The sequence below is a fragment of the Lissotriton helveticus genome, chromosome 11, assembly GCF_964261635.1.
Source record: "Lissotriton helveticus chromosome 11, aLisHel1.1, whole genome shotgun sequence".
Lineage (NCBI taxonomy): Eukaryota > Metazoa > Chordata > Amphibia > Caudata > Salamandridae > Lissotriton > Lissotriton helveticus.
In genome coordinates this window covers 1,059,740,054-1,059,752,661 of record NC_136072.1, presented here as the reverse complement: position 1 = coordinate 1,059,752,661, position 12,608 = coordinate 1,059,740,054, and the positions used below count along the sequence as shown (strand labels likewise).

At 45.2% G+C, this 12,608-nt stretch overlaps 1 protein-coding gene across 1 annotated transcript in view; it reads right to left on the bottom strand.

Annotated features, from left to right (window-relative positions):
• The window catches only part of HIP1R (huntingtin interacting protein 1 related), a 482,407-nt gene that overhangs the window by 122,520 nt on the left and 347,279 nt on the right, over positions 1–12,608 (bottom strand). The window contains exons 19-20 of the mRNA XM_078667577.1: positions 12,246–12,393; positions 1,007–1,093 (exon numbers count right to left, since the gene is read on the bottom strand). Coding sequence (XP_078523703.1) covers positions 1,007–1,093; positions 12,246–12,393 — 235 coding nt within the window. The remainder of the gene's footprint in view (positions 1–1,006; positions 1,094–12,245; positions 12,394–12,608) is intronic.

Sequence of the window (12,608 nt, the reverse complement as noted above, 5' to 3'; positions counted from 1 at the left end):
TGCATCTCTGACCGCAGTGTTTCAACAATTTCTGGGACATCTAATGTCCAAGCTACTCCCCTCTTTTGTCTTATATGATACTTATCCATTGGATCCTCACATCAGCCAATGTGGAAATTCACTAAGAGTGGCACTGACTTGTAGTGCCAGCTGCACATCAGAGGAACAATCTCCCGGAGACAATGCAATGCCAACCAACCCCAAAAGGGCTTCTAATCCATGGTACTTAATCAATGCTTGTTCTATGCACACATAATGCATGGCTCACAACGTTCAACCGCACTGCAGTGTTTCTGGCACCATGCAACCTTTGAGGGAGATCCGTGTCCACAGGTCCACAAGAAGCTTTACACTTTGAGTAAAGTTCAAGGTTTCCACTTTTCTAGAATACTGTCAACAAGCATAACCAAGTACTCATGGCTTCAATGTCTTGTGATTAGATCAAAAAAACAAGCAAAGGGGACAAGCAGAATAAACAGAAGACTGACTTTTTTATGAGAGAAATAATAACAATAATATCAATTAGCATCCTATCAGTGTATGAATGAATGAATGAATGAATGAATGTTGGATTTATAGAGCGCGTGGTTACCCTGGAGCGTCCCAGCGCTGTACCACTGGGGAACCAGTCTTGGCTTTCCCTGTGAGATGGTCCCTTTACTGGGCATCCCCAAGGTGAAGCCAGGCATCCCCGGCGGTGGTGGGGCCGGAGTGGAGATTAAGCAAGCTATCGCCCAGAGTTGCAGCATGGGACCCCATGGTTAGAGTGGCACCGAGGTGAGATTTATCGGACCCGCTGACATTGGTCCTGCACCCAGCCGCGTCGGGAATTGAACCCTGGTCCCGGGCTGACCTCAGCCTCCGGGTCTGCCGCCTCTAACCGTTGAGCCACACTTCTCCACTGTATGACACATTTGCTTCAGTATCCCTCACAGTGTATGTCTCCTTTACTGTATAGATCATGTTCCCATCTAAACATTCAACACTAATTACTGATGCCACTTACCGGTCATGTTCTTGACGTAGCCGGCATGACCTTTCTCTAAGGCGTTGACAGAATCCAGGGCGCTCTCAGCTCTGCTGATGAGGTAATCTGAGGGTCCAAAATGGCAGTCATAGTGAGGACCGGAAATTGTTCACTTTTTTATGATGCACTAAATTAAACTAGATTGTAGAGCCTAGATCTCACTCGAAACATTAACCAAGAAACCTTCATGCACTACTTGCAAATACTTTTAAAAATTAATCCATGTGCTCCAGATTTCCAGCACCACAAATCTAAAAGGCTCACATTAGCTCATAAAAACAGCCACAGAACTTAGGATACAAACCTGTTAGGGAAATTAAATCCTTTAGTGGTGAGATTGCCTAGCAAGCAAAGCCAGTAAGTAAGATCAGTGAGTAAGCAACTCTCTGCTGAGACCTACGGGTGCAAGTTCAGGCAGGCTTCAGTCAGTACTCCATGCTCTGAGCATGACAAAACTAGTACCAGCGACAACTGTGCAGTATGCATTGTATGTACACTTGTTCTACTTCAGGGACTTTCAATAAAAGCACAATTACAATTAACTAATCACCCACTAAAACAAAGTGGGAAGAAAGAGGCACTATATGTTCAGCAGTATCTAAAAACGCTTGCACAGCATTTCATCAAAGTTTAAGATAACTGCATCCATTTCACGCTTGGGTTTAGTCGATATAGCAGAGGACTGCTTGCGCTTGCGTAAACTACTATTCCTTAATAAATGTGATCACATGTTTAAAGGTCCTCTTTAGAGAAGAGGGAGACATTCATCAAGCAGTGACAACCACACATACCTCAGAGCATGTCTAGGTTACAGATACCTTGCCTTAACAGCTATGACAGAAGTCCACAGCTGAGCAGGCAGCTATTCAGGTTCCGCTCTTGTGCTGACCACAAAATATTGGAAGAGTCTGTGTAGAGTCCTAGAATATTATACTCCTTAGAAAACACAGGCACTGATAGACCATATAACCCTTCCTGCTAGATCTAACTCAGACCAATGCCTTTCCATAGTTCAATGTAAATTCAGTCAGTAGTGCGGGACAGGTGAGATTTGCAAATTCCTGGATCCCATAGACCTGATTTACTGAAAAGTTTTGTTGTGGTAACCAGTACAGGATGCATAGATGCCAAGTTTACAGTTCGCTTACGTGCGATATTTCAAAGGCTAGAGTCTGCTTATGTGTGACATTTCATTGCCTTATGTGTGACACTTTGAGTGACACTACTGCAAGTTAAATTAGCTGTGCCTGTGTAATAATGTAAATTTTAGAATGCCCTGAGCAACCTTGAAAGAGTGGAGTGAAGGGGAGTGTAGGTAGGCATGTGTGTGTTTCCTGCAAAAGAGACAAAAGCACAGTGAGTGTTGAACGTGTCCCGGGCTAACTTATAAAAATATATGAAAATAACCAAAAGACCAGGCTGGCTACACTGTGATTTTGCCAGGGTATAGGTGTCTGTAGCAAGCACTGGTGTCACCATGTGCTAAGTTCTGCCATATGTAGCTGCAGTAAAGAAATCACTGCAAGGCTGAGACTGTAACAACTAGGAGACTGTAACAACTAGGAGATGGTAAGACTAGGACATTCTGCTTTAAGGCAGTAATTTCTTTTTTGTTGCCAGTGTTCCAATATCCACCTACTAGCGTTTCTCATTTACAAAAGAACTGTTTGCAATAATGAAGACTTATTTGAGGCAATGCAGTCAAATACATAGGAGCAGTCCTGTAACTACTATCCTCATCTGACTGCTTTCCCACCACATACTGGAAGTTATCCACCGCCATCCAGATCTGGGCTCCCTCTACCCCCAACCCCTTTCTCCTCCAGCGAGCCTGTATCCCCACGAGCAGTGTTCCTGCCTTTCAGATCCAGAGCTTTGGTGTGGGAGTGCGTGTTTTTGCCGCATGAACAAAGTAAATAAACTTTCGCCTCTTGATTGGGAGAGACAGAGCCAAAGGCTCAGAAAACAAGCATTAGAAATGCAATCGGGCTCGGATTTATTTGAGTTTGAGCTAATGGCATTGTAAATGCCAATGTCTTTTTGCCATGTGTTATGGAGTGTGTGCATGTGGTGTGTAGTGGAAGTATGTTGGTTGAATTGTAATTTTACCAATGGTGGCATGCTGTGCTTTATATGAATATGTTTAAAAGTAAAGTGTACCATACTGCGATTGCTTGGTGGAAAAGTGCACTGCCGGCTGGAGGTGTGTGTGCCTGGTGGAAGGGTGCACTGACGGCTGGTGGGTGTGTGCTTGGTAAAAGCGTGCACAGATGGATGATGGCTGTTGGTGTTTGTGCATGGTGAATGCATTCATTGACGGCTGGGGGTGTGTTGTTGTGTGTGTTGTTTTCTGTGTGCTGGTGAGTGTGTGCTGGTGAGTCTGTGGGGGTGAGCCTGGGGAGTGAGTGTGGTGGTGAGTGTGTTGTGTTGAGTGGTGACAAGTGTGTGGTGTTGAGAGACTGAGGTGTGTGGTTTGTGTGTGCGTTATGTGTGTGTGGTGTATGTGTGTGTGGTGTTTTCTGCACACTCACACACTGCCCCGTAACATTCACACACTGCTCACCCGCACACTCCCAATGTCACCCTGCATAGTCACACACTGTCACATAGTCACACACTCAGCAGCACACAGCACTCAACAACACTCTGCCCTCAACAGCACTCTGCCCTCAACAGCACTCTGCCCTCAACAGCACTCTGCCCTCAACAGCACACAGCACTCTGCCCTCAACAGCACACAACACTCTGCCCTCAACAGCACACAGCACTCTGCCCTCAACAGCACACAGCACTCTGCCCTCAACAGCACACAGCACTCTGCCCTCAACAGCACACAGCACTCTGCCCTCAACAGCACACAGCACTCTGCCCTCAACAGCACACAGCACTCTGCCCCCAACAGCACTCTGCCCCCAACAGCACTCTGCCCCCAACAGCACTCTGCCCCCAACAGCACTCTGCCCCCAACAGCACTCTGCCCCCAACAGCACTCTGCCCCCAACAGCACTCTGCCCCCAACAGCACTCTGCCCCCAACAGCACTCTGCCCCCAACAGCACTCTGCCCCCAACAGCACTCTGCCCCCAACAGCACTCTGCCCTCAACAGCACTCTGCCCTCAACAGCACTCTGCCCTCAACAGCACTCAACAGCACACAGCACTCAACAGCACACAGCACTCAACAGCACACAGCACTCAACAGCACACAGCACTCAACAGCACACAGCACTCAACAGCACACAGCACTCAACAGCACACAGCACTCTGCCCTCAATAGCACTCTGCACTCAACAGCACTCTGCACTCAACAGCACTCTGCACTCAACAGCACTCTGCACTCAACAGCACTCTGCACTCAACAGCACACAGCACTCAACAGCACACAGCACTCAACAGCACACAGCACTCAACAGCACACAGCACTCAACAGCACACAGCACTCTGCCCACAACAGCACTCTGCCATCAACCGCACACAGCACTCAACTGCACACAGCACTCAACAGCACACAGCACTCACCAGCACACAGCACTCACCAGCACACAGCACTCACCAGCACACAGCACTCCACAGCACACAGCACTCAACAGCACACAGCACTCAACAGCACACAGCACTCTGCCCTCAACAGCACTCTGCCCTCAACAGCACTCTGCCCTCAATAGCACTCTGCCCTCAATAGCACTCTGCCCTCAATAGCACTCTGCCCTCAATAGCACTCTGCCCTCAATAGCACTCTGCCCTCAATAGCACTCTGCCCTCAATAGCACTCTGCCCTCAATAGCACTCTGCCCTCAATAGCACTCTGCCCTCAATAGCACTCTGCCCTCAACAGCACACAGCACTCAACAGCAACCAGCACTCAACAGCACACAGCACTCAACAGCACACAGCACTCAACAGCACACAGCACTCAACAGCACACAGCACTCAACAGCACACAGCACTCAACAGCACACAGCACTCTGCCCTCAATAGCACTCTGCACTCAACAGCACACAGCACTCAACAGCACACAGCACTGCACTCTGCACTCAACAGCACACAGCACTCTGCACTCAACAGCACACAGCACTCTGCACTCAACAGCACACAGCACTCTGCACTCAACAGCACACAGCACTCTGCACTCAACAGCACTCTGCCCCCAACAGCACCGTAGCGCTGCTCTTTAACGTAAACGACAGACGGGTGCCGTGCACAGTATGTTCGCTTGGGAGCCTTGAGATTACCGGCTCAGGATTATCCCTCCTGGTAGGTTTTGCATATGCACCCTTTAAACACAGTGTTTAAAATATTAGGGGTTAAGAAGGGTCCTTCATTTCTCTCCGTTGGTTTGCGGTAGCCTCATTTACGTTCTGTTTACAGAGGTGGGGCTCCTCCTCCACATTGGATGTGGCTGCCTCATCCAGCACGTAATGTTTACAGAGGTGCCCCCTCCCGCGTTGCCTGTTGTCTGAGCCTTGATTTACACAGCACAGATGGCAGACACCATCGGAAGCAGTAGATCAGTGGAGGCTTGCGCGCGCACTCCCCTCTCGGAAACGCAAGTTACATGCATAATTAAATATCGTGTTAGCCTCGTTTTGCACAAGGTGCTTGTGAGGATGGGTCTTAACAGTTCGCATCTGTGTTGAGCTCTTCTATTTTGACTTCCCGAGTCACCTATACCAGGATTATACTTTGTGTTTCATATATTGTTTGTTTACGAATGCGCTGATTATCGTGGGCTAGACTTGTTTCCTGCAGATCATAATGTGTTCTGCTGTCATTTGTTTGGCCGCAATGTCAGTATAAACCTGGCTTGGAAACAGCACGCATATAGGCAATTCTGGCTGGTGAAAGGTAGCTGTCTAGTCATACCAGGCTTTTAGAAGAGATGGTTGGTTTATCATGCTCAAATTGTTTTCAGTGAGTGTTATCATGCAACACATTATTTGGTACAATATGTATGCATTTGCAGAATGCATGAGGGTAGCTAAAGGGTTGCTGTGTGTTGCGAAGTGAAACCGATCCATACGTAATATTAATTTTACATTTCACCGGGGAAAGCACTATCATGGCACGCATTATTTGGAGAAGAAACAAATAAAATAATACTGTGAATACAATTAACAAAGGCACACCGTTGCCTGAAGTCGTACTTAAACGAAAGTGCACTGTGAAATTTTTTCAAGCTGCTTAACTAAAACGACTACGAAATCAAACAAAGGGAGCTGCGCGCTGAGCGCTGCTGAATGGTGAACGCGCCCGGACATCTGGATTCACTTACGGAGGCACCCTGACAGCTCCTAATTATAATTAATGTACTTCTTTGCGCGAGCACGAACGAAATATGCCCAAAATGGCGGAACAAAACTACATTTACCCTATCACTTCAAGCCTATTAAAACGAAAACACAAGGAAGACGAATCACTGGCCAGATGACAGAAAACGCTAAGGAATGTGTGGAATTCCTCTCGCCAAGGCCCTAAGGATACTTCTTCTTTTTTTTCTTATAACATTAGGATCTCGAAACTCCTCCCCCACTTACAGTGGGGAGGAGTCCGAGCCCTAAAAAGCAGAAACACTCCATGGGGACTAAGATCCTACCTTGTGAGTGATTTATATGCCTCATCATTTCACTATTGTTTCTTATTGCCTCAAGGAACACAAACCTTCAGCAACACGGGGACAAAAATCTACCAGTAATTGGAGTAGAGTGGTTCCATCACAGGCATTTGCCCCAGTGCCACTGATTATAGCTATGTCCTGTCCCTCGTGTAGCACCCAGGGTACTGGCCTGTGGCCTGGTTGCAGGCAATACACGTGCTAATTGGCAACACCAAGAGAACCCTCACCTCCTGATCTCGAAAACCTTCACCCACTCCATGCCATATATTGCGGAGTGCCTGTCCATTCCATGGGCACTCTCTTTAACTCACACAGATATGCAATAATTAAATGGAAAGATTAAGCAAAACATCTAGGAGTTTCCCTCAAAATTAAATATCCCAGAATTGTCTGATGTGTGTCTGTGAAATAACCCCTTCGCTGCTTCTGTCGGCCGTTGGCCGACGCGCCCAGCCCACTCCTTTAAACCGCCGCACCGCGGTGGACTTTGCGCCGCGGTTAAGCGGATATGTTACATGAATGTATTTTGTGGTGTCCCTCTCTGCCACCGCCCCAATAGTTTACAGGATGCATCTATCAGGTGTCATTGATCAAAAATATCACCAGTAGCCATGTGCAGCCTGCTCCAACCCCCACAAAAAGCACCCGTTCGAGTTTACAGATACATTTCGCAGAATCTTTGTGTTTTCCCAAAGGCACAGACTTGATTGATTGTTCCGAGTGCTGGATGATCTGCGTTCATCTGACAGCCTTTCCCAGATTTTTAGGGTGGTATGCTCTCTTTTGTGTGCAGATAAAGAATCTTTAACTTTTTACCGAACACAATTTATTGGCCATCCCATGAAAATTTGCCAGTTGCCTTTTCTAGAACATGTCACACATGAAAATAAAAACAGTTCAATAAAAAAAAGAGGTGTAAATTGTAGGATAGGCTGTTTTGGATGGGGGTGGGGAGCTGTGAAGTGTTTCTCTTGCAAATTTCTCTACAATCCTGAGAAAACTATTATTGGTACCCTTAGTACAAATTGTAAATTATATGTGGGTTTTCAAGTTAAATTCCGACATTTTGTGCACCTATTAGGTTGCTAAATGGAAAAGTAGATCGGCAAAATTCATCCACATGTAAATCACCATTATTGTAACTACAACTTTTCAAGAAATGTTTCCAGGTTGTGGGTAAAACGACAACACTAAACATTAATGAAAACCAAGAAACCTCTAGAAGGCCACATAGGCCAAAAATGCGTATCTACACGAGACTTCGCTCATGTAATAAAGAAAATGCACTCTCTCTGCTCTGATGTGCCTGACCAAGATATCAGCAAATTCAGACACACAATACTCTGTCTGCACACAAGACAATTTAGTTTCGGGCATTGGTTTACTTGAAATTTTACAGTGTCTATTCTGCCGCTGATTTTCAGCAGAGAAAAATCAGCGGCAGAATAGAATAGTCCGAGTAAATTTTTTTATTTTTTTGTCAAATTTAAAAAAAGGAACTTAACACTACAGCAATGTAAGGCAAATACTGATACAGTGAGCAATGAGGACTACAGGGTTTGTTCGCAGTTAAGCGGTCCTGTTTTCAGTATTTATTTTTTGACGATTTCAGTGGTGGTTTCTCAGTATTTTCCAAATCTTTTGAAGTTGGTTCTTATCAGTGTTTATCCAGGTGCCTACCCCCAATAAAGATACAAAAACTGTTTTTCCGGTGTTTACAAAACATGTTGGTTTTTGTACTGATTGTTATAAAGCACATATTTAAGTTAAGGTAGAAGTAATGCAGAGTATGTAATATCTTCCCACTGGCAGTGTGTCCAATGGATTAATGTTAGACTGTCTTAAACATAGAAAGTATGTGTGCTGCACTCCCACACTTACTCACATCTCATTACCTCCACACTAACTCTGTCAGGACCCTGTCTGGTTTACCAAACTATTGATGGATTAGAAGAGTAAGAGAGATATATTCAAAGTTTTAAAAAACACATTTCTGGACACAGTTTGGGGTCATTAACCTACTCCATACTGAATATTTTTACATTACAAGGGTGGTCAAGCCCTGCCAAGAGCATAGTACCTTGTGAAACTTTAACAATTTTGAATTACACAAGATTCGTTTGTAACCCTGTATTCTAAGGGACCTCAAAGTTAATGCTTTAAACATGCCCGCCACTGCTTTTCTGCATTCTTTGCCGGACTACATTAAGGTGGTGCTGCTGTTGTGTAGACATTCATGGTTAGCAAGTGTCCCCATAAGAAACGTCTCACTCTACGTCAGGCCTGACCTTTTAATAGAAATCACATTGTATTCTGGGACTTGAAAGTTTGTTGTTAACATTGTAATTATGGGCTTAAAAACACCAACAGTACAGTGCAGTTTGGTAAAAAGCCAGGATTAGCTGAAAGTATCACACATTACAAAGGGACACCTTACAGCTATGACTTTTGAAGTTATGTGGAAAGTGTTGGGTCATGTTTTCACCATGATCTTATGTGCAGGTTTCCTTAGCTACATCTTGCATTGAGTGTTTAAAGCCTGGAGTGTCAAGCTGTTGACCTGCTATGAATACTGACACATTGGAAGAGGAGCCTGGTGTATCAAAGGGTTTTACCCATTCTGTGTCTGTGGGTAAATAAGATAGTACATATTGGTCAAGATTCTTATGAGCCAGCCACTTCACCAATCAGTGAAGAATTAAACACTGCCCAAAAAATAAATGAGGATTGTTATATTCCCAGATTCTCTACAATGTATAAAATGATTAGATCAGACCTAAAACATGCTTCTAAATACTGCACCTTTAATCCAAGCACAAAAACTGGAGGAGGAAACAATGGGAAGAAGAAACAATATACCAGTGACTTCCCTAAACAACAAAACTCAAGCAGAATAATCTTAGACACATCTGTTTTGCTGCTCTCTTGTATAACAAAGTTACATTGTGTTGTCCCTGTCAGGAATAAATAAAAATGATTCGTCGACTCTCATTTTACTTTCTTTGAATGCCATTTTAGTCGTTGCTGTGCAGGTATTGATCAGTGTTTATATGTTTACACTGATGCAGGAAGCTTCCCTTCAGCGGTTGGGGTGGGGGGTTGTTATCAATTATTATAGGTATAAACCTATAACAGGATAGCCTACACACAGCCTAGTCCCTGTGCTCTCAGCCTGAAGTGCATTTCCAAACTCTGGGATAGCTGGTTCAGTGCTACACGGGCAGCGCTGCCAAGTTTGCAGTTTGACATTTCCATGGTTTCAGAGTACTTATGAGTGACAGTCAACAACCAAATGCATGTCAATTAGACTGAAACTTTCTCACAGGTAAACCCACACAATGAAGTGCATGTAAGTAGATAAATATCCAACATTACACCCTTTTTGAGCAATGAGAAGCTCTAAAAGATCTTTTAACTGATGCAAAACCCCTCAAATGGAAGATCACTAATCTACTGTCCCTTTCGAAGATGATAGCATTGTAACACTGGCCCTATTGCACTCATGAGTTTGAGTGCAGCTCTGGTGGACTCACCTAAGGTAACAAGAAGCTGGATGCCACCGGACTGCAGACTGTGGTGCATCGTGGAGTGCAGACTGAAGGCAGGTTGAGCCTGTCGCCTGCTAATCAAGTCTGCTCTTGGTCGTGCATGGTCACTCTCGCAGTGCGGTCACTGACTGTCAGCTCCAGTTCTCTCTCTAGCTCTGCTCTCTGTGCTTGGCTGCTGACTTACTGCTTCTGGCATTGTTGCACTGGCAAACAGGCAGATTCTCTGTGGTCTAAGACTTCTAACTGGGAACAGGAGTCCTGCGCCTGGCAGCTGATCTGAGTAGACAGGGCAGAGCCCTCCTTCAACACGTGAGCGGAGGGCAGGGGAGTAGTTGATTTTGCCAATAAATTATATCTATTAATCATCTGCCCCTTCCTGGGGCAGCTGATAATATACCTAGCCTGAGGGACAGCTGAGGCGGAAGCTAGCAGAACTCGATTGATGGTCCAGGGGAAACAACATCCTGGTGGCACAACCTCCTCCACAGCACAGAGCACTGTGATGGTAATGCAGGGGAGTCGGTACTATTCTGCTCTGATAGTGTGTGCTGCAAGGACAAAAACAAAGCTGTCACCCGTTGCCTCTGTCTTCCTTGGCCAATCATCTGGTGTGTGGTCATCAATGGGGAGGCCTTCCAATAAAACAACAGGCAAGGCACTGCAATTGGATCCAGTGAGGGAAACAGAGAGACAGTACTGGCTAGATAATCATGATCAGCTGTTGTTTATGCTCACACCGCCGCTATGCATTTCTGAGACAGACCATGAAGTCCTCTGACAGCGACTCAGAGGCTTAATTCAGATTGAGCAGAAGAAACCCTGCCCGACTTTAATATTTCTATTCTGTAAAAAACAACATATGTTAGCACTCACCCTACCCAGCCCTGTGAACAAATGAGAACTGTCAGAGGTTCTGGCCAGAAGCAGCAGCACAGGCATTGCCACAGCAGGCCGAAGTTAGGATTCAGGATGCTTTAGTTAAAAGCAGCCTCATTGAGTGTGCCTAGTTATACCAAAGTGGTCCAAGGGGGCGCTATTAGGCGTGAATAATGCATTTTAGTGGAATGAGGCAGACACCAGCACTAAAATGGGTTGGTCTAACCCATGAGCGTGGTACTTGGCAGAGAGGCCGAGGCCAGCCTAAGGATCAGCTTTAGGCTAAATCATACGCCCAGGGCATAGACTAACGCATGCATGTCTGCTATTGCATCACTTTTTTTGGGTTAATGTTCAGTGGAAGTCAACCCATTGTAGTAGGCCACAGTTGCTTAGGTATTTGGGCTCAGTGCTTGGCCACAGGCCAGATCCTGGGTAAAATTATTGTGCGAATGGCCAAAAGCCTTGCACAGTGTAGCGGGGTTGGCCTCATGATAAACTGGGTGTGGCCAACCTCTGCTTCAGAGGGCGGCAGGTCATCTGCCGCATGGGCGGCTGCTCAATTGGTTGAGCACAGGGTGTAGCCAAAGTCTGCGTACAGCATGGCTTGTTATATAGGAGATGATGGTAGTACATCAAAAAATATAATCAATAAAGCAACTTTGTTAAGGATAAGGTATAGTTTCCCTTCCTCATAACACAAGGCAAACTTCCTGAAATTTGTCATGGTTAGCTATTTAAACCATAACATACACATCTGCACTGCTCATGATCTCACTAATGACATATCAACTTACCTCATAGATTACCTCACTGATGAGATCACATGGGAAATAATCAATAACATCAATGAAGATATGTGGGAAAGTGTACCAAAGTGTGCAGTTTTCTCAGAGATTGTGACAAAAGGAGAGAGGCTCATAATGAATGAAAAATTGCAGTATTAAAAACAAACATATAATCGATTTCCGTATTTCTAGGAATGCATGGTTAGGGTTAGGAAAACAGGTGTAGCCCACAATCACATGTACACTAGACACTGCACGTACATGCATATGTAGGATAGTAATGCATGCAAAGACCGAGAACACAGAAATCACAGCCATCATATCTTAATTTACACTCCATTTATATAACCTTTGTGAGCAAACCTTTTCATGGTTCACCCCCTGACTCTTTACCTGGAGAGCTTGTGCAGCGGATGTGCAAGGGGTCATCCAGCTTGGCGATGGCGTCCTGTATAATATTCTCCGCCTCGTTCACTGTTCCCTGGATAATGCTGAACTGATCATCAAGGAGCTTCTGATGCAGATTCCGCTCCTGAGTTTTCTGTTCAGAAATTAAATCCAGGTTGCAAACGTTATTTTTAGGATTCTCCATTTGTACACTAGGCCATTCAACACTATTTGCATCTTTGGATTCACATCTCATCTTTCAGACTACCGAGTGGCATCAGAAATGACAAACATCTGGGGACCGATAAATAATACAATGTCCAGGACTCTGCAGGGATGACCTCTTAGGCTTTTAGGCAAAAGTCAACG